We start from the raw sequence: 21643 nt of genomic DNA, 5'->3' as shown, positions 1-21643 counted from the left end.
TCCCAGACGTGTCAAGCGGTCACTGTGATTAAAAGTTTCTGTTTGCTGGACGATTGTAATATCAGCTCAGGCGCTTAAAGAATCCAGTATGTGTTTTCCAAGGACACTACAGAGTGAGTCAGACTTAATTTATCAAGCCACAGTAGCCTGTCAGCGGAGATCCACTCTTATTTCTTTTTGAGCCACCAGTAGCCAGACTAATAGGTGTTAGACTAGCAGAGCTCGCTTGTTTTAATCTTCTTAAATGGTGCAGCTAATTTCATCAGGCTGCACTACAGTTGTTCTGCACATTTTGATCTGCAACGCACAGTTTATTTAACCATCTAAATGTTTTGGATGGATTTTGTGATGTAAAATAAGTTGCTGAAGTAGCACTGACAACAACAATTTTATTATGAGGCTGTTTTCTCATGGTGTTCTCTGGGAAATTATGCTGAGTGGCTTTAATTGCCGGCTAAATTGATCCTGAAATAATCGTTAGTTGGACACTTTTTTTTTAAAAATGGCATTAAATTGAAAAAGAAACACAGACAGGAGGGTTAGTGTCATGTTATAATCACATCCACTACTAGAACCTTAAATAGCACAACACATGTTGAAAGTTGAGACAAAGATGGGACATAAGTGCATCATGGGAGGTGATTCAGCGCCAAATGCTAATTCTCTCTATGAGCACAGTATCCGCAGTATCACTTTGTGTGGTTTAATTCAGGCTGCTGTTTCCCAGGTACCAGCATCCCCCGACGCCCGGGAGAACGATATTAATGAAACGAGGAGTGTGGTGAATCCTCGCCGTGCAGAGATGCATCGACTGAAGCCGTCTGAGCAGAGAGATGGAGCCCAAACCCCCGGTGCGTTCCACAGCAGCCTGTCGAGCAGCTGTTTTAATTGATACCCATGACTTGTTTGTAGGTGTTGTAATATTACAGAGTCATTTTAAGAGCTGTGAGAAATATCTGTTACAACAGCCAAGTGCTGATGCTTCTGATGCCTGTTTGCAAAATGTTTAAGGGCCAATCAGACCACAGGGTCTCTGCAGGAGTTCACTAGCACTGTTCATGAATATCACTGACTAAACAGCACCTGATCCAACACTTTGGTTTTTAGTTTTTAATACTTTTTTATGCTTCCTGTGTTGCTCTCTATGCAGTGGTTTTTGCTTGCTTTGTTTAGTGTGTGTAACTTTCCTGAAGCGTGGGATCTCAGGAGGCGGCGCTCGCTGGCTGCTGATGCCCATCGAGTAGTGCTGCATTTGAATGCATGAGGACTGGTTTTACTAGAAGCTTTAATGCGCTGTGCAGATGCTCTGCAGCTGTAGTTGATGTTCTGGAGCTGTTTGTGCTGCACATGGTTGTGGCTGGAAGGTTGTGATTGGCTGAAGTGGAAGTGTGGAGCTGGAGGAGAAGGGCTGACTGTGTGTGTGTGTAGGCGTCTGTAAGGATGTTTGTATTATCCTGTAGCTGATGCTCTTGTTGGGACAGCATGCTGTTCCGTTAAGCAACCTGGTTGCTGGGGTGTCATGTTATCTCAGTCAGGTCTGTGGAGACTCACTGGGGGGGGTTATTGGGGGTTATTGGGACTGTGGTAGAGCTCTGTGGGCACCTCTGAACACTGGCCTTTAATGATCGCTGCAGGCATGAAGACTGCACAGAGGTCTGAAGTAATCATGGCTATTCTCAGTCTCCCTTTTATTGAGGTCAGCATGGTTGGAGTGGTCCTCATAAAAACCATGAAGTCATGATGTGCAGCAGGACGGGTTCCCCCAGCACTGTGTGCATCTAAAGCTGTCAGTGAAACGGAAAAGTGTGACATGTAGAAGTGCAGTGCTTCGAGTCCCGGTCGTCCTTTAGCTTTACAATCTACCGTCCATAAAACATAGCGAGCACATGTTGGTCCATGCTGCCCGTCCCAGTCACGGGTCTGAAGAAGAGTCCCGCCACCGTGTCCGGGTCCACGTCCCGCAGCGTGCTCAGGAGCGCGCTCAGCCTGCGGAACCGGCCCGCCTTCCCCCGGTGGGCCGCCCGCACGTGCTCGTAGAGCGCGCGCTCTGCCTCCCTGTGAAGCGCCTGGATGTAGTCCCGACACTCCAGCTCCGTCACTGCAGACAGACAGACAGACAGACAGACAGACAGACATCAAGTGACAGTTATCTCGGTCCTGTCTGCTCAGCCATCCTACACTCAGACACGTGAGCTCATTCTTGTGCCACACAGAAATGTGATGGAGTCCTCTTAACCACTAACCATTACAGGAATCAGCCCAGTGTGAACACTATAAACCATAAACAGAACATTACTAAAACACCCCACTCCAGTGAAAGTGAGAAGGATTGTGGGTCCTGGTGAACTGAGCTCAGTGCCTGTTCTTACCCGGACTGAACAGAATGGCTCCCTTCAGAAACGCGTACTCTTTGACGCTGATGCGCAGTCCTCTACACTTGACCAGGAACATTTTGATCCCCTCTGCGTCACTCACGGGCACCCCTGGGTCTTGAATCTCTGCGGCGGTGCGCTCCCGTCGCTCTCTGCTGTGCGTTAAAATCCTGTGTAACAGACTTGGCTGCTGCGTCTCCACCGTGTCGAAGTCCACGGAGTCCTGCACCATGCCCAAAACCAGCAGCGGCGCCCAGCTGTTGCGCACAAGCCGGAGCTGGTCCTCCGCCGGCAAACCCCGAAAACACGGAACATTTTTCACGAACCTGAAAGTTTTCACAAGCACCTCCGAGGCCGCTTTGAAAACTAAGTGCGGAGCCCGGATCGCCACTAGTTTCCTCGTAGACGCGCAGGAGCACCGGTGCTGCGCAGCGGCCGTGTGCGCTCCTGTCTGCGGGTACGGAGCGCCTCTGTTCAGGATGCTGTAGAGGATGCTCCCCTGCGCCGGGTCCTCACAGCACGACATGACTCCTCTCAGGGCTGCCCGTCTGATTATGGGCTGCTTTTGGCCACTATCGTTTTTTATAGTGCAGACTGGGGGCACCCGTTTCCGGCCAATATTTTCACAATAAAAGCACGATAGGGTAGCAGCAGGTGAATGTGCTCCTGTGGCTCAGAAGTCACTTGGATCTTAAAGCTCCAAAGCCTGAAAATATGATTAATATCTTATAGCAGAAATTCAAGAAAATTTAATTCTGCAAATGTGTAAACTGATGGCTTGGTTTACTTTAAATACTTAATTCATTTGTTTTCATTAGTTAAAGTGGTGGTGATTTACTGTTATGTTGGACTGTTGCAGAAATACATTTACTTCTACTTTAATAGTAATGTTAATACTAAAGCTGCAAGCAGCGTTGGAGGGCCCCTTCCATGCGGCTCAGAATTTTAATAAATGAATAGCATAACATTACTGCATACATGGTTTAACCTTGTTAATGTATTTGATTTGCTTTAATGTTCATGGAGTTTGATTATTGTGATGTGTTGTAGTTTACTGTGCAGCCATTAAGTTTAGTTGATGTTAGCTTGCTCACACAGACACAGAGTCTACAGACTAACCATCCTCTCCTCTAACCTGCACCTTTATCTACACACATACATACAGTTTACAATAAGCCTCGACTGAGAGACAAAGCTAAGCTGACAGCTACAGCAGTTAGCCTACCTCTGTCTACCTCTCCCCCACCTTTATGGTTCCTCCATCTCACAGTCCTCCTGCCTAATCGCTCACACACACTCTCCCTATTGTTTGTTAGCTTTGATAATTATTAATAATTATTTCTGATTCAAATTGAACATACCATGTAAGTCTGTAAACACAACTTGTATAAAATGTAATTGTCGTACCATTTTCTCCCACTTGCAGATGTGCGGACTGAAGCGTCGACACGTTTGAAGAAGAGGAGCCACTGAGGGAACACATGCTCTGTGCTGAAGCTCTCAGGTAGGAGATTTGTTCTCAGTGTTACCAGCAGCTCTGTTAAATGCTGAGAGAACATTGAAAACACTCAGGATATTTTCAACATATTGATTTCTTGCTTAAGAAAAAGACTTAATGGCTCAAATGCTTGTGTAGTTTATTTCCTGAGTGCAGTTGCTGCCTGGACCCTCTGCCCCTCAGCTGTGTTTTGTACTTTGATATATTGTAAATTATTGTTGGAGCTAGTTTGTGATTCCATGACCCCATCTTTCACTTTTAAAATTTTTTTTTTTTCTTAGATGATTTTCCCAAATGGAGATGTTAAATGCAACCCGAGGTCTTCTTCTAGTGTGACAGGGCTCGTGGTGTGGTGGGTTAAGTCGCAGCCAGCAGAGGCATTGAGGATCAGAGGTGCCAGGTTCGATCCCAGTGTGTGGTTACTACCTGGAGTGGAAAGGAAGGTGGGTTTGTTGTTTGTCTTCCCCAAAGAAGGAGTTATGCAGCTCATCTTATTCAAAACCCACAAAAACACTTTTAGGCAGTCATTATGCACTTAATTTAGAGGGGGGAAAAATTAAGTGTTTTGGCCCACTTTCAGGCTCCAACCAGGGCCTTTTCTTTACACTTAAATTCAACCTTGTTGGGATCACACACCATTGCTGGTGGTTCAGAAATTACCAATTTCACATTACTGCTCCAAAACAAATTGGGGCCAGCTGTGGCTCATCCCTCAATCAGAAGGTTGGAGGTTTAATCCCCAGCTCCTATGGGTCAGTGTGTGAATCAGGAGGTCATGTAAATGAGCTATACAAATACTGACCATAGGGGGATCAAGAGCTAAGCCAATGCAAAAATCACTCACACTATACAGGGTTCACAAACAGTTAGGGATATTCGACTTTCAGGTGAAATTTATGGAAAACGTAAAAAGTTAATGCTACAGTGATATTATATCATGAAAGTAGGACATTTAAGTATCAGCATGCACTGGTAGTTTCTTCATCTTAAACAATTTATTGAAAGAATCTAACAGTGGAGGGTAAACGAGGATAAATGTAAAATTGGGATGTGGCCAAAGGACGTCCACTCCTCTCCTTTCTGTGACTCTTCCAGTCTCTGTATCACTGTTCCAACCTCCTGATGACACTCTGTGACCCTCTAAGCTCAGTGAACACCTCCGTCTGAGGACTTCCTGTTTGAAGCCTCCAGTGTTGAGGTGCTGCCGATCAATAGTTAGGTGTCGTCTTGGTCTCATGATGTCAGAATGTGAACAGCAGGATGAGGAGGACTGTTTAAATACCAATTCTAACTGAAGCAGGAAATGTATTGGTGGTGGTTCATCCTGAAATTTCACCTGAAAGCCAAATATCCCTAACTTTTTGTGAGTAGTGTAAAAGACATAGGAAACAAGATTTAGACAAAACCTCTTTTCATTTAAGATAGAAGACACAGTGAAGGAGCTGCTTTGCTCACTGGACATCCAGCAGGAACATGGAGGCAGATCCTGTCAGACAGGAAGACAATGATGAAGACCAATACAAACATGTCAGGAGGAGCTGCTGGTCTACTTTTACCTCAAATCAGTTTGACAATTATCTAGCAACTCTTGCAGCAGCATAAGTAAAAAAAAAAAACAAACAACTTGCATTACTTTTTATATGTCTTTATTTAGAAATCAGTGCTAAACTGAGGCTCTCATACAAACAGTTCTGTTTGGATCCTCAGGTTCTCCTGCTGCTCCTGGGAAAACACAAACACAGCACAGCTTTAATCAAAGAGTGACCAGGCAGAAGGTTAAACTTGTCATCTGTTTATTTGGAAATTGTTCTCTTCATTGTAAATAAAGTTTGATGTGACATCCTGTGTTGATTTTTACTGATTCCTGATACTTTTACTTTAGATTCTACCTTCACAAACAAGCACCAAGAGAGACAATTATCTACTGCAAGAGTTTACAAGTCTTCAATGTTTTAGAAATCAGAGTTTGAGTTGAATAAAAGTGTTTAGTTTGCTCTGAGATTCACAATAAAACTAGAGCTCTTTACTCAGGTAAAAAGGAAATAAGTTACACTATAGATGAAGTTCATCTTCAAACAGACTAAACGATAAGCAGAGGAGCAGACACACCTGAGCTCCAGGTGATGCCATAGGGAGCCACTGATTAGCCACATGGTGGAAGTGATGAGTGATTATTGACCCTGTAGTCCAGTCATTAGCAGCAAACTCACTGCAGACATTTACTAATGAAACAGGACTTTAATTAACATTACATTAAGTCTGAGCTTTAACTCTCCTGCAGCAGCAGTGTGTGATGACCGTCTCCTTTCTCCCTCTGAAGCAGAAGCAGCTGAGGGGATCAACGAGGCCTGATGAGGAACTTCTGTTGGTTCTAGTGCAAACAGAACATTAGAACCATCAGTGTTTATTACAACAGTAATCTGGTACTTTTGTTCCCAATGAAACCACCAATAGATCCAAAAATTAGTAAAACTGCTGTGCTGTTACTACTGACCTCATTAACCAAAGCCACCTCCGCTTCTCCTTGATGTCATGAAGACTTGATGAAGCAGAAAAATAAGCCCAAGCAAACCGTCCGGTTCTTTGTACCTGAAGGAGAAAAGCCGTCTGGCGCCTGGAGCTGTGAACCTTCAGCCTTTATAGAGATGGACACACCGTGCGGCCAATCACAAGCGAGGACAGAGTTGGATCATACCATTATGTGGAAGTACTAATGGAGACGCTCTGAAGACAGCTAGTAGTGGTACAGTTCAAAGGTTGGGCTATGACTATGGTTCTAAATTAGCTTGTCTTCAGAGCCGGACAGTCATCAAACAGTATAAATGTGGTGAAGATAGGACCTTGTAGAGTGGAGTTACTGCACTTTTAATGCTCATGCAATGTTTTATTCTCAGACAAAAAAATACACAGTTACTATTGTTTAATATTTGAATCAAACCTTTGAATGATCAACTGAACACAGAACCACAGCAAACACATGAAATAAATCAATAAAGGCCAGATGCTGCTTCTTGTACGGTTTTCGTTCATTTCTTGAACTAAAAGTCAAGTGTTCACTCTTTTCCTTGAGTTTAAATCCGGCTCCCCATCTCTCTGCGGCTCTGTACCTGGACTGTACCACTACTAGCTGTCTTCAGAGCGTCTCCCTTCCTACTTCCACATAATGGTATGATCCAACTCTGTCCTCGCTTGTGATTGGCCGCACGGTGTGTCCATCTCTATAAAGGCTGAAGGTTCACAGCTCCAGGTGCCAGACGGCTTTTCTCCTTCAGGTACAAAGAACCGGACGGTTTGCTTGGGCTCGTTTTCCTGCTTCATCAAGTCTTCATGGCATCAACAAGACATGGAGGTGGCTTTGGTTAATGAGGTCAGTCTGAGGCACAAACAAATCTGTGTTCAGTAGCAAGCTAATTAACTAATGCTAGCTAACCATGTGAACAGCTCATAGATTTCACTGCTGTTTGAGGAGGCTATATGCTAACGTATGCTAATATATGATAGTAACGGCACAGCAGTTTTACTCTGTGATTTAAAGCTCAGACTTAGTGTAACGTTAATTAAAGTCCTGTTTCATTACTAAGCGTCTCCAGTGAGTTTGCTGCTAATGACTGGACTACAGGGTCAATAATCACTCATCACTTCCACCATGTGGCTAATCAGTGGCTAACCTGCTGGCTAGTGTTAGCATGTAGCATTAGCATGTGGCCTGTTTGCAGATCAGGCAGCAGTGACATTGCTCCCTGCAGCGTCACCTGGAGCTCAGGTGTGTCTGCTCCTCTGCTTATTAGCACATTTAGTCTGTGTTTGCAGATGAACTTCATCTATAATGTAATTTCCTTTTTACTTGAGTAAAGAGCTGTAGTTTTATTGTGAAAATCTCAGAGCAAACTAAACACTTTAATCCAACTCAAACTCTGATTTGATGATTTACAGGTAGTAAACACACCAACAGTTCTATAATGTTAATGTCACTAAATGTTGGGATTGGAGTGCAGTAAACATTGAAGACTTGTAAACTCTTGCAGTAGATAATTGTCTCTCTTGGTGCTTGTTTGTAAAGGGAGACTCTAAAATAAAAGTATCAGGAATCCGTAAATGTCACATCAAACTTTATTTAAAATGAAGAGAACAATTTCCAAATGATCCATGAACAGATGACAAGTTTAACCTTCTGTCTGGTCACTCTTTGATGAAAGCTGTGTTTGTGTTTTCCCAGGAGCAGCAGGAGAACCTGAATCAGCCGTGGATCCAAACAGAACTGTTTGCATGAGAGCCTCAGTTTAGCACTGATTTCTAAATAAAGACATATCAAAAGTAATGCAAGTTGTTTGGTTTTTTTTACTTATGCTACTACAAGAAAGTTGCTTGATAATTGTCAAACTGATTTGTGGTAAAAGTAGACCAGCAGCTCCTCCTGACAGGTTTGTATTGGTCTTCATCAGTCTTCCTGACAGGATCTGCCTCCATGTTCCTGCTGGATGTCCAGTGAGCGAAGCAGCTCCTTCACTATGTCTTAAATCTCAAATAAAAAGAGGTTTTGTCTAAATCTTGTTTCCTATGTCTTTTATATTGTGTGATTTTTGCATTGGCTTAGCTCTTGATCCACCTAAGATCAGTATTTTGGAGCAGAATCCTGAGTGTAATGTGAAACTGGTAATTTTAGAACCACCAGCAATGGTGTGTGATCCCAACAAGGTTAAATTTAACTGTAGAGAAAAGGCCCTGGTTGGAGCCTGAAAGTGGGCCAAAACAGTTCGCTTTAAATGAAGCGCATAATGAGCAAAATGGCTGCCTAACGTTTTTGTAGAACGCTTTTGTGGGTTTTGAATAAAATGAGCTGCATAACCCCTTACTGGGGAGAAAAGCTTCCTTCCGGCTGCAGGTAGCAGCCACATGCTGGGATTGAACCTGGCACCTCTGCTCCTCATTGCCTCTTCAGGCTGTGACGTAACCCACTACACCACAAGCCCTGTCATACTTGAAGATGATCTCGGGTTGCATTTAGCATCTTCATTTGGGAAAATCATCTAAAAAAAAAAAAGCACAACATTTTGAAGGTGAAAGATGTTAATCGGGTTATGGAATCACTTATTTTTGAAAGGCGCTATATAAATGCAAGCTATTATTATTAACAATAATTTACAGTATATCAAATAGTACAATGATGCCGATGAATAAGAAGTAATGAGGATGTGGACGAACCTGAAGAATCTTCCTCGGCTCCTCAGCAGTGAACACCAGCCCACCTGAAGCATGAAAGGAGAAAGAATGAATCAATAAGTGATCACAAGTTACAGCTGTATCACCTTCATGTTGAACAAGGCTGCACACATTTGATGGATGAAATAAAAAAGTGGATATTTGCACTGATGACTTTTCTCTCATTTCATTCCCTTTACATTTACACTGTTGAGATACATTTTCAAACTTGCTGTTAAACTTCAGTAACTCAATATTTTGTCATTAATGGTGATTACTGACATTTCAATGCAAATGAGCTTAAGGAAACTCTGAATGATCTATTTCTGTTCCTAAAGGTGGTAAAAATCCAGCCAAAACTAGAAACACTGCTGCTGTGTAACAGCAAGCAGCTTGGTTATTTAAATAAACATCATCCACAGAGTTACAAACTAGAAATAATAGTGAGTTTAGTGTTTAATGTCTGTTGCTGGGCTTTTCTTTCCTCATGTTTGTCACTGTAGTGAAGCTAATCCACAGGTGCTGCTGATTTCCTCTGATAGTTACAGTGTGAAATATAAAACATGTTCCTTCTCATAATGAGCTACATTTAGTCATCATTCTGGTGAACTTGGCCGCTGGCTGGTTTGTTTATCCGCCTCAAAAAGCAGCAAAATGTTCACGTGTTAGCATGGTTAGCATGGTTAGCTAGCGTTAGCTAGTTAGCTAGCTGTGTGTTGTGTATGTTTGTTTGTGTTTGTGTTCGGCCATTCAGCCTCAGACTGACCTCATTAACCAAAGACAACTCCGTGTCTTCATGGTGTTTTCCTCCGGTAGTTTTCCAGTTTTCTTCTCCTCCTCCAAACATCTTTTTTAAGCAGAAAAACGAGCCGCAAAAAAGGCTCCAACAATCCGCTCAGGCTCCGACGTCATCTGCTGCTGCGGAAGTGTCCTGACGTCATTTCCTGTGTTGCTAAGATAAGATAAGATATTCCTTTATTTATCCCACAATGGGGAAATTGTCGACTTTCACTAAATCTGGAGACTTTTCCGGTGTTTTGGAGACTCTGCAGAGTGATACCTGCTTTCACATCAGTCACTGTCCTCACCGGGCAGCAGGTGTTGCCGTTAGCCCCGCCCCCTCCCTGAGCTCTCACAGGAGCTGCGCAGCCGCAGAGAGGACAGAGCCACTCCGCGTGCACGCTGCTCATGAATCGCGCACGCGCAGAGCCGCCACATTTGAGCCACAGAGCCTCAGTCACTTCCTCACCTGGTCCACTGTGTGTGTGCCTCTCTGGGACAGAAGCTAATCTAGCTAGCTGGCTCATCATGTGTCGGTCTACAGTGTTCGATCAAAAACAGAGAAAGGAGTGGGAATCTGGTTGAAGCCGTTTATTAGAGACGATACACGAGCAGGCTGCCTGGATTGTAAGGATGATTTCTAGTCCAAACTTTGATCTAAAAAAAAACATGACAACTCAGTCTTCCAACAGTTCCACCCAAAGCAAGCTGCCCTTAATGAGGAAAACACTGAGCGGAGCCACCGTGACATTAGCTATTGCTGAACACTGTTCCATGCTGTCATGTTGACCCATAGGAGCTGGGCATCAAACCCCCGACCTTCTGACTGAGGGAGGATCCACTCTACCACTGATCCACAGCTGCTTCCTCAGACTCCACTGCTGCTCCTCACTTCAAAATGCTCAGGACAAAGTGCACGGAAATGATGAATGGTGTTCTAGCACCAGACTTTCTAAAAAAGATGGTCCAGATGTGGGTGAGCAGCGTTTCAGCCTCCTCCTCCTCCTCCATGAGTCCACAGATGGAGGTGTTTCTAAGGACCTGGGGGTTGTGATGAGGTACTTTAGTGACACCAAACACACAATCGTCTCAACATTTCTGGGGCTTGTTGAGTTGGAGGGAGGAGATGCCAGATCTATAGCCCGAGCTGTTGTGGCTTTCCTGGAGAAGTGTTGTCTTGAAAAAGACAAACTCCTGGGGACAGGGACTGACAATGCCTCCGTCATGACGGGGATTAACAATGGGCTCCATAAAGTGCTGAAGGAGGAGTGTGGCCTCAAAGATGTGGTTCTGATTCACTGTGTGTGTCACTCTCTGCAGGTTCACTAACAAAACTGAAGTCCATCATGGACAACCCCTCTCACCACCTGCACGGGACTGTGGGGGCCCTCAGCAGCTCCTTCAGCAACAGGCAGCGGCATCCACCCTGCAAGAAGGAACGCTACCACAGGTTATTCCTTCCATCAGCCATCACACTCTTTAACATCAGCATCACTGGCTGATGTTAGCACACTGTTTTTCATTCATATCATTCCATTCCTTTCATATTCCTGTCTATACTTTTACATTTTATGTCCATAGTGTAAATATTTATTTATCATCACAACATATATTTCTTTGCTATTGCTTATTTTCTACTGTTGCTTTCTTCACTCTTTCTTCTCTATTGTTGCTGCTGTAACATGTGAATTTCCCCCTATGGGGGATCAATAAAGAAAGTCTAAGTCTTGCTGTAAGTCATGCTTCTAATGACACCACCCCCGTAGTGTGGATTACTTGGTACAGGAGACTTAGAGCTGGTTTTCAGTGACTTCAGGTGAGAGGCAGGGTCACCCTGAAGTGGTCGCCAGGCAATCACAGGGCCACATACAGAGACAGACACACACTCACTCTCACACTCACACCTACGGCCAATTTAGAGTCACCAATGAACCCAGCTTGCATGTCTGTTGGATTGTGGGAGGAAGCCAGAGTACCTGGAGAGAAGCCACGCTGGCATGAAAAACTCCACACAGAAAGATTCCAGATTCAAACCTAGAACCTTCTTGCTGTGAGGCAACAGTGCTGACCACGGCACCACCATGCTGACCACGGCACCACCGTGCTCACCACAGCACCATGCTGACCACGGCACCACCGTGCTAACCACAGCACCACCGTGCTGACCACAACACCACCGTGCTGACCACAACACCACCGTGCTCACCACAGCACCATGCTGACCACGGCACCACCGTGCTAACCACAGCACCACCGTGCTGACCACAACACCACCGTGCTCACCACAGCACCATGCTGACCACAGCACCACCGTTCTGACCACAGCACCACCGTGCTGACCACGGCACCACCGTGCTCACCACAGCACCATGCTGACCACGGCACCACCGTGCTAACCACAGCACCACCGTGCTGACCACAACACCACCGTGCTCACCACAGCACCATGCTGACCACAGCACCACCGTTCTGACCACAGCACCACCGTGCTGACCACGGCACCACCGTGCTCACCACAGCACCATGCTGACCACAGCACCACCGTTCTGACCACAGCACCACCGTGCTGACCACGGCACCACCGTGCTCACCACAGCACCATGCTGACCACAGCACCACCGTTCTGACCACAGCACCACCGTGCTGACCACAACACCACCGTGCTCACCACAGCACCATGCTGACCACGGCACCACCATGCTGACCACAGCACCACCGTGCTGACCACAACACCACCGTGCTCACCACAGCACCATGCTGACCACAGCACCACCGTTCTGACCACAGCACCACCGTGCTGACCACGGCACCACCGTGCTGACCACGGCACCACCGTGCTGCCCCCGTTTCCATGTACAGTGATCCTCAAAACATCTTGTGTCTGACTTTTCTGAAGTCAGTGCTGGATGAGGTACAGTTGGCCATCAGGGCTTGTGAGGGAGAGCAGGTAGATCCTCTTCAGCTTCTTGACAGCTTGGTTAGCCTGATAGAGTCTGTGAGTAGCAGGGTGCTGAATCCACTGGCAAACACTGATGTACTCAAAGAGCCAACTGATGGATCCATCAGTCCCAAACCGTACCCTGGTTACCTTCTTGAGTCAAAGGCAGCTGAGCTCCACTTTGCGCCTGAGGAGAAGAACAATGTGAGAAAGCGGTGTGTAGCCTTCAGCATCTCCCTCACTGATGAGCTGAGGGTGAGACTGACAGACAACACTGAAGCATTGCAGCACATGTCAGTTTTCAATGTAGAGGAAACTCTAAAGCACAATAAGAGCCTGGGAGAAACAGAAAAATTAGCCAAGCTCCTTGGCTACTGTCCTGCAGAGAGAGACAAGATTGTCCAGCAATGGTTTGGGCTTCTGGAGTGAGATCTGGAAGTTCAGGGATGCAGCTGATATCAAGTTTCAGGAACTTGCCATGGCTGCTGCGTCTGTGTTGTCCTTGCCACACTCCAATGCTGAAGTGGAGAGATTATTCAGCCAGATGAGGGTGGTAAGAAGCAAACTTCAGACCCTTAACTCCATCCTGAAGTTGTCTGCTGAGGCTTGCTATGAGCACAAGCTGCCTGATAATGTTTTGGCACATCAGCTGCTTCCTCATTTAAGTCAGCTCCCTCAGCTGATGAACCTGCCATAGAAAGCCTTGACCAAAAACTAAAAAAAAAAACTACATAATAAATAATAAATGCCAAAGTGTCTGTTTTGGGTCACTTTGCCGCTCCCAAGCTCAGATAAAGGAGGAGGGTTGGACGTAGAGCGAGCAATTCCACCCCACATAACAGTCTTTTGATTAAATTTGATATTCTAACATTTAACGATACAGGACAACATTGATTTACGTGATGTGGGTCTAGACACAACATTTAAGTCACAGAGTTATCTTGAGAAGTGATGGCCTATTTCAATGGCAAAATAAAAAACAAACAAACCAAGAATCAACAGAAGAAAGTTCATTTGTAGTTCTAAACTTGTTTACAGTGTAATAATTGCAATAACTCTATAGATCCAGTAACTACGGGTGTTAATCGTTCACAAAAAAATTTAATCAATTATTTTCACTCCCCATTCTTAAGGGTAGGGGTGTGACGACCCCTCCCGATCCTCCTCCTCCTCCTCCTCCCCCTTGCATGTGTCTCACTCTGCTCTTTGTTGCAGTCTCTGGGAGATGGAGGAGCTGGGAGGAGCTGGGAGGAGCTGGGAGGAGCTGAGCTACCTGGCCAACAGGGCTGGGCCTCCAGTTGGCAGAAAAGGCTGCCTGCATAGTTGTTCTCTCTCTCTCTCTCTCAGCTAGACCTGCACCTGCCACCCCAGCCAATGCCTTGGTTTGTTTATCATTCAACATCCACCACCCACATGTTCACACATCCATACACTGCAGACACTACTGAGTTAAGCTTTACACATTTTACATATTTAGGATTATTTTTGGGTTTATGTCAGTTAAATAAAATATTTGCTGATGGCTATTGTTGTGTGCTGCCTCCCTTCGTGTGATGTGTGTTAGCACTGATCATGTGGGATAAATAAAAACAGTGTGAAGTGTGTGTACCTGCCCGTCGTGCTCTTTTCTGTCCAGGGAGCCTCATCTGGCCAGTTTTGCAGCGAGCACATGAGCCAGAGCCCGTCTGCCCTGAGCCACGGCTCTGTGCAGAAATCTGGCAGTTTGAAAAGAAATGACACAGTTAGATTAAATGACTTCAGACTGTTGATCCATCACTTTGAGCTGTTTCATTATTTCACTATGTCAGACACTTTTAGTTGCCCATTTCAACCTCTTTGCTCGCTAACTAGTGTTCAGTCTTTAATACCCCTGCCAGGAGTGACTGGTTTAAATTGGTGACTGTGTTCATTAATACAGGTGCATCTAAAAAAATTAGAATATCGTGAAAAAGTTCATTCATTTCTGTAATTCAATTCAAAAAGTGAAACTCATATACTATATAGATTCGTTACACACAAAATGAAATATTTCAAGCCTTTATTTGTTTAAAGAATATAAAGATGAAGAAAGAAACTCATCTGACCATGATTAAATCCTCCCCAACTGGACAGAAACAGTCATCCTACAGCAAATGAAGTCAGGACGCTCGTGACAGGAAGTCCGGCTCTTTACAAAGATTCAGCTCTGACGGCTCCTAAAACTCAAGTGTTCACTCTTCCCCAACGCGCCTGCGTTTAAGTCCTGCGGCTCTGTACCTGGACTGTACCACTACTAGCTGTCTTCAGAGGGTCTCCATTAGTACTTCCACATAATGGTACGATCCAACTCTGTCCTCGCTTGTGATTGGCCGCACGGTGTGTCCATCTCTATAAAGGCTGAAGGTTCACAGCTCCAGGTGCCAGACGGCTTTTCTCCTTCAGGTACGAAGAACCGGACGGTTTGTTTCTGCTTCATGAAGTCTTTGGAGGGAGAGAAGAGGAAAACACCAAGGAGACGAGGAGTTGTCTTTGGTTAATGAGGTCAGTCTGAGGATCAATGGCTGAACAAAGGCAAACAAATCTGTGTTCAGTAGCAAGCTAATTAGCTAATGCTAGCTAATTAGCTAATGCTAGCTAACATGCTAATGTGGACGGCTGATACATTTCACTGCTGTCTGAGGAGGATTTATGCTAATATAGATCTGTATATGCTAATAACAGCACAGCAGTCTTACTCTGTGATTTTTGGATCTATTGGTGGTTTCATTGTGGCTGGTGAACCTGTTTAGGAACAAAAGTACCAGATTACTGTTGTAATAAACACTGATGGTTCTAATGTTCTGTGTTTGCACTAGAACCAACAGAAGTTCCTCATCAGGCCTCATTGATCTTTGCAGCTGTTTGCTGTTAATCAGCTGCTGCAGCAGGAGAGTTAAAGCTCAGACTTAGTGTAATGTTAGTTAAAGTTCAGTTTCTTTAGTGTCTGCAGTGAGTTTGCTGCTAATGACTGGACTACAGGATCAATAATCACTGATCACTTCCACCATGTGGCTAATCAGTGGCTACCATGCTGGCTAGTGTTAGCATGTAGCATTTAGCATTAGCATGTGGTTGTTTATAACAGGATGTTCTTCAGGAGCCGAACCACAAAGTTTAACCAGCAGCTTTGAAGTGAGGAATCACAAACTTTATCACATTTAGTCTGTTTGCAGGTGAACTTAACCTATAATGTCGTTTCCTTTTTACTTGAGTAAAGGGCTGTAGTTTTATTGTGAAAATCTCTTCTGTTGCAGGTGGTGGTTCCTGTCTGGACTGAAGAACCTGTGACAGGAACAGCTTTTGGTAAGAACATTCAACTTTACCTCCAACATCAGATGAATGTGTTTAGACCTGAAATGTGAGCTTTTATTTTCTCCTCACATGTTGTCTCTCTTGGTGCTTGTTTGTAAAGGTAGAATCTAAAGTATCAGGAAATAACAACACAGGATGTCATCATGTCAAACTTTATTTAAAATGAAGAACAGTTTTGTTTATTAAAACTTTTCTTCTTCTGTCTGACAGGATCTGCCTCCATGTTCCTGCTGGATGTCCAGTGAGCAAAGCAGCATCTTCACTGTGTCTTAAATAAAAACTGGTTTTGTTGAAATCTTGTTTCCTGTGTCTTTTATATTTTGAGTGAATTTTTTTTTTTGCATTTGCTTAACAGTTTAAATCTTGTTTCCTGTCTTTAATATTGTGAGTCTCTCTCTCTCTCTCTCTCTCTCTCTCTCTCTCTCTCTCTCTCTCTCTCTCTCTCTCTCTCTCTCTCTCTCTCTCTCTCTCTCTCTCTCTCTCTCTCTCTCTCTCTCTCTCTCTCTCTCTCTCTCTCTCTCTCTCTCTCTCTCTCTCTCTCTCTCTCTCTCTCTCTCTCTCTCTCTCTCTCTCTCTCTCTCTCTCTCTCTCTTTTTTTTTTTTTATATAAGCAAGCTGCATGGAAACACAGGCTATAAACCAACTTTATTTTGGGGACAAAAAAAGCACAATACTATTAAAGTGAAATATGTTATCAGGTCATAAGCTCAAACAATAATGAGCCTTTGGACAAACCTGAAGAATCTTCCTCAGCAGTGAACACAAGCCCTGTCACACTAGAAGATGATCTCGGGTTGCATTTTGGAAAATCATCTACAAAAAAAACACAACATTTAGAAGGTGAAAGATGTTATTCAGGTTGTGGAATCACTTTTTTTGAAAGGTGCTATATAAATGTAAGCTATTATAAACAATATATCAAATAGTACAATGATGCTGATGAATAAGAAGTAATGAGGATGTGGACGAACCTGAAGAATCTTCCTCGGCTCCTCAGCAGTGAACACCAGCCCACCTGAAGCATGAAAGAATGAATCAATAAGTGATCACAAGTTACAGCTGTATCACCTTCATGTTGAACAAGGCTGCACACATTTGATGGATGAAATAAACAAAGTGGATATTTGCACTGATGACTTTTCTCTCATTTCATTCCCTTTACATTTACACTGTTGAGATACATTTTTAAACTTGCTGTTAAACTTCAGTAACTCAATATTTGAATGATCTATTTCTGTTCCTAAAGGTGGTAAAAATCCAGCCAAAACTAGAAACACTGCTGCTGTGTAACAGCAAGCAGCTTGGTTATTTCAATAAACATCATTCACAGAGTTACAAACTAGAAATAATAGTGAGTTCAGTGTTTAATGTCTGTTGCTGGGCTTTTCTTTCCTCATGTTTGTCACTGTAGTGAAGCTAATCCACAGGTGCTGCTGATTTCCTCTGATAGTAACAGTGTGAAGTATAAAACATGTTCCTTCTCATAATGAGCTACATTTAGTCATCATTCTGGTGAACTTGGCCGCTGGCTGGTTTCTTTATCCGCCTCAAAAAGCAGTCAAATGTGGCAGCCACGTGTTAGCATGGTTAGCTCGTTAGCTAGCGTTAGCTAACACAGTTTTAGCTGTGTGTTGTGTATGTATGTTGGTGTTCGTTTGGCCACTCAGCCTCATACTGACCTCTTTAACCAAAGACAACTCTGCGTCTTCATGGTGTTTTCCAGTTTTCTTCTCCTCCTCCAAACATCTTTTTAAGCAGGAAAACGAGCCGCAAAAAAGGCTCCAACAATCTGCTCAGGCTCCGACCTCATCTGCTGCTGCGGAAGTGTCCTGACGTCATTTCCTGTGCTGCTAATTGGGCGATTTTCTCGCTCAATCTGGCGACAGCAGGTGTTGCCGTTAGCCCCGCCCCCTCCCTGAGCTCTCACAGGAGCTGCGCAGCCGCAGAGAGGACAGAGCCCCTCCGCGTGCACGCTGCTCATGAATCGCGCACGCGCAGAGCCGCCACATTTGAGCCACAGAGCCTCAGTCACTTCCTCACCTGGTCCACTGTGTGTGTGCCTCTCTGTGACAGAAGCTAATCTAGCTAGCTGGCTCATCATGTGTCGGTCTACAGTGTTCGATCAAAAACAGAGAAAGGAGTGGGAATCTGGTTGAAGCCGTTTATTGGAGACGATACACGAGCACGCTGCCTGGATTGTAAGGATGATTTCTAGTCCAAACTTTGATCTAAAAAAAAACATGACAACTCAAAAACATAGTGAAAAGACAAAGTCTTCCAACAGTTCCACCCAAAGCAAGCTGCCATTAATGAGGAAAACACTGAGCGGAGCCACCGTGACATTAGCTGAACACTGTTCCATGCTGTCATGTTGACCCATAGGAGCTGGGCATCAAACCCCCGACCTTCTGACTGAGGGAGGACCCACTCTACCACTGATCCACAGCTGCTTCCTCAGACTCCACTGCCGCTCCTCACTTCAAAATGCTCAGGACAAAGTGCACGCAAATGATGAATGGTGTTCTAGCACCAGACTTTCTAAAAAAGATGGTCCAGATGTGGGTGAGCAGCGTTTCAGCCTCCTCCTCCTCCATGAGTCCACTGATGGAGGTGTTTCTAAGGACCTGGGGGTTGTGATGAGGTACTTTAGTGACACCAAACACACAATCGTCTCAACATTTCTGGGGCTTGTTGAGTTGGAGGGAGGAGATGCCAGATCTATAGCCCGAGCTGTTGTGGCTTTCCTGGAGAAGTGTTGTCTTGAAAAAGACAAACTCCTGGGGACAGGGACTGACAATGCCTCCGTCATGACGGGGATTAACAATGGGCTCCATAAAGTGCTGAAGGAGGAGTGTGGCCTCAAAGATGTGGTTCTGATTCACTGTGTGTGTCACTCTCTGCAGGTTCACTAACAAAACTGAAGTCCATCATGGACAGCCCCTCTCACCACCTGCACGGGACTGTGGGGGCCCTCAGCAGCTCCTTCAGCAACAGGCAGCGGCATCCACCCTGCAAGAAGGAACACTACCACAGGTTATTCCTTCCATCAGCCATCACACTCTTTAACATCAGCATCACTGGCTGATGTTAGCACACTGTTTTTCATTCATATCATTCCATTCCTTTCATATTCCTGTCTATACTTTTACATTTTATGTCCATAGTGTAAATATTTATTTATCATCACAACATATATTTCTTTGCTATTGCTTATTTTCTACTGTTGCTTTCTTCACTCTTTCTTCTCTATTGTTGCTGCTGTAACATGTGAATTTCCCCCTATGGGGGATCAATAAAGAAAGTCTAAGTCTTGCTGTAAGTCATGCTTCTAATGACACCACCCCCGTAGTGTGGATTACTTGGTACAGGAGACTTAGAGCTGGTTTTCAGTGACTTCAGGTGAGAGGCAGGGTCACCCTGAAGTGGTCGCCAGGCAATCACAGGGCCACATACAGAGACAGACACACACTCACTCTCACACTCACACCTACGGCCAATTTAGAGTCACCAATTAACCCAGCTTGCATGTCTGTTGGATTGTGGGAGGAAGCCAGAGTACCTGGAGAGAAGCCACGCTGGCATGAAAAACTCCACACAGAAAGATTTCAGGTTCAAACCTGGAACCTTCTTGCTGTGAGGCAACAGTGCTGACCACGGCACCACCGTGCTGACCACGGCACCACCGTGCTGACCACCACAGCACCACCATGCTGACCACAGCACCATGCTAACCACAGCACCACCGTGCTGACCACGGCACCACCGTGCTGACCACGGCACCACCGTGCTGACCACCACAGCACCACCATGCTGACCACAGCACCATGCTAACCACAGCACCACCGTGCTGACCACGGCACCACCGTGCTGACCACGGCACCACCGTGCTGACCACCACAGCACCACCATGCTGACCACAGCACCATGCTAACCACAGCACCACCGTGCTGACCACGGCACTACCGTGCTGACCACGGCACCACCGTGCTGACCACCACAGCACCACCGTTCTGACCACAGCACCACCGTGCTGCCCCCTTTTCCATGTACAGTGATCCTCAAAACATCTTGTGTCTGACTTTTCTGAAGTCAGTGCTGGATGAGGTACAGTTGGCCATCAGGGCTTGTGAGGGAGAGCAGGTAGATCCTCTTCAGCTTCTTGACAGCTTGGTTAGCCTGATACAGTCTGTGAGTAGCAGGGTGCTGAATCCACTGGCAAACACTGATGTACTCAAAGAGCCAACTGATGGATCCATCAGTCCCAAACCGTACCCTGGTTACCTTCTTGAGTCAAAGGCAGCTGAGCTCCACTTTGCGCCTGAGGAGAAGAACAATGTGAGAAAGCGGTGTGTAGCCTTCAGCATCTCCCTCACTGACGAGCTGAGGGTGAGACTGACAGACAACACTGAAGCATTGCAGCACATGTCAGTTTTCAATGTAGAGGAAACTCTAACGCACAATAAGAGCCTGGGAGAAACAGAAAAATTAGCCAAGCTCCTTGGCTACTGTCCTGCAGAGAGAGACAAGATTGTCCAGCAATGGTTTGGGCTTCTGGAGTGAGATCTGGAAGTTCAGGGATGCAGCTGATATCAAGTTTCAGGAACTTGCCATGGCTGCTGCGTCTGTGTTGTCCTTGCCACACTCCAATGCTGAAGTGGAGAGATTATTCAGCCAGATGAGGGTGGTAAGAAGCAAACTTCAGACCCTTAACTCCATCCTGAAGTTGTCTGCTGAGGCTTGCTATGAGCACAAGCTGCCTGATAATGTTTTGCAGCTTTTTGGCACATCAGCTGCTTCCTCATTTAAGTCAGCTCCCTCAGCTGATGAACCTGCCATAGAAAGCCTTGACCAAAAACTAAAAAAAAACTAAATAATAAATAATAAATGCCAAAGTGTCTGTTTTGGGTCACTTTGTCGCTCCCAAGCTCGGATAAAGGAGGAGGGTTGGACGTAGAGCGAGCAATTCCACCCCACATAACAGTCTTTTGATTAAATTTGATATTCTAGCATTTAACGATACAGGACAACATTGATTTACGTGATGTGGGTCTAGACACAACATTTAAGTCACAGAGTTATCTTGAGAAGTGATGGCCTATTTCAATGGCAAAATAAAAAACAAACAAACCAAGAATCAACAGAAGAAAGTTCATTTGTAGTTCTAAACTTGTTTACAGTGTAATAATTGCAATAACTCTATAGATCCAGTAACTACGGGTGTCAATCGTTCACAAAAAAATGTAATCAATTATTTTCACTCCCCATTCTTAAGGGTAGGGGTGTGACGACCCCTCCCGATCCTCCTCCTCCTCCTCCTCCCCCTTGCATGTGTCTCACTCTGCTCTTTGTTGCAGTCTCTGGGAGATGGAGGAGCTGGGAGGGGCTGAGCTACCTGGCCAACAGGGCTGGGCCTCCAGTTGGCAGAAAAGGCTGCCTGCATAGTTGTTCTCTCTCTCTCTCTCTCAGCTAGACCTACACCTGCCACCCCAGCCAATGCCTTGGTTTGTTTATCATTCAACATCCACC

At 45.1% G+C, this 21643-nt stretch overlaps 2 protein-coding genes and 1 long non-coding RNA gene across 3 annotated transcripts in view; 1 reads left to right on the top strand and 2 right to left on the bottom strand.

Annotated features, from left to right (window-relative positions):
* Positions 1-821: 821 nt before the first annotated feature.
* The window catches only part of LOC139223473 (probable G-protein coupled receptor 34), a 70225-nt gene continuing 49403 nt past the window's right edge, over positions 822-21643 (top strand). Inside the window, exon 1 of the mRNA XM_070855381.1 lies at positions 822-851. The gene's annotated coding sequence lies outside the window, so the exon portion shown is untranslated. The remainder of the gene's footprint in view (positions 852-21643) is intronic.
* Positions 1860-2898, bottom strand: LOC139223835 (nuclear receptor subfamily 0 group B member 1-like). Its single transcript, XM_070855836.1, has 2 exons — positions 2370-2898; positions 1860-2098 (listed from the first exon to the last, which is right to left on the bottom strand). Exons 1-2 carry the CDS (start codon positions 2896-2898, stop codon positions 1860-1862), a joined length of 768 nt encoding a protein of 255 aa, XP_070711937.1.
* LOC139223452 (uncharacterized) lies at positions 16256-16894 on the bottom strand. The gene is made up of 2 exons (XR_011585999.1): positions 16853-16894; positions 16256-16385 (listed from the first exon to the last, which is right to left on the bottom strand). It is a non-coding gene; the product is annotated as an uncharacterized lncRNA (long non-coding RNA).

The sequence above is a fragment of the Pempheris klunzingeri genome, chromosome 24 (assembly GCF_042242105.1).
Source record: "Pempheris klunzingeri isolate RE-2024b chromosome 24, fPemKlu1.hap1, whole genome shotgun sequence".
In the NCBI taxonomy this organism is placed as follows: domain Eukaryota; kingdom Metazoa; phylum Chordata; class Actinopteri; order Acropomatiformes; family Pempheridae; genus Pempheris; species Pempheris klunzingeri.
The sequence above is the reverse complement of the archived record's forward strand: the minus strand, read 5'-3'. Positions and strand labels throughout refer to the sequence as shown.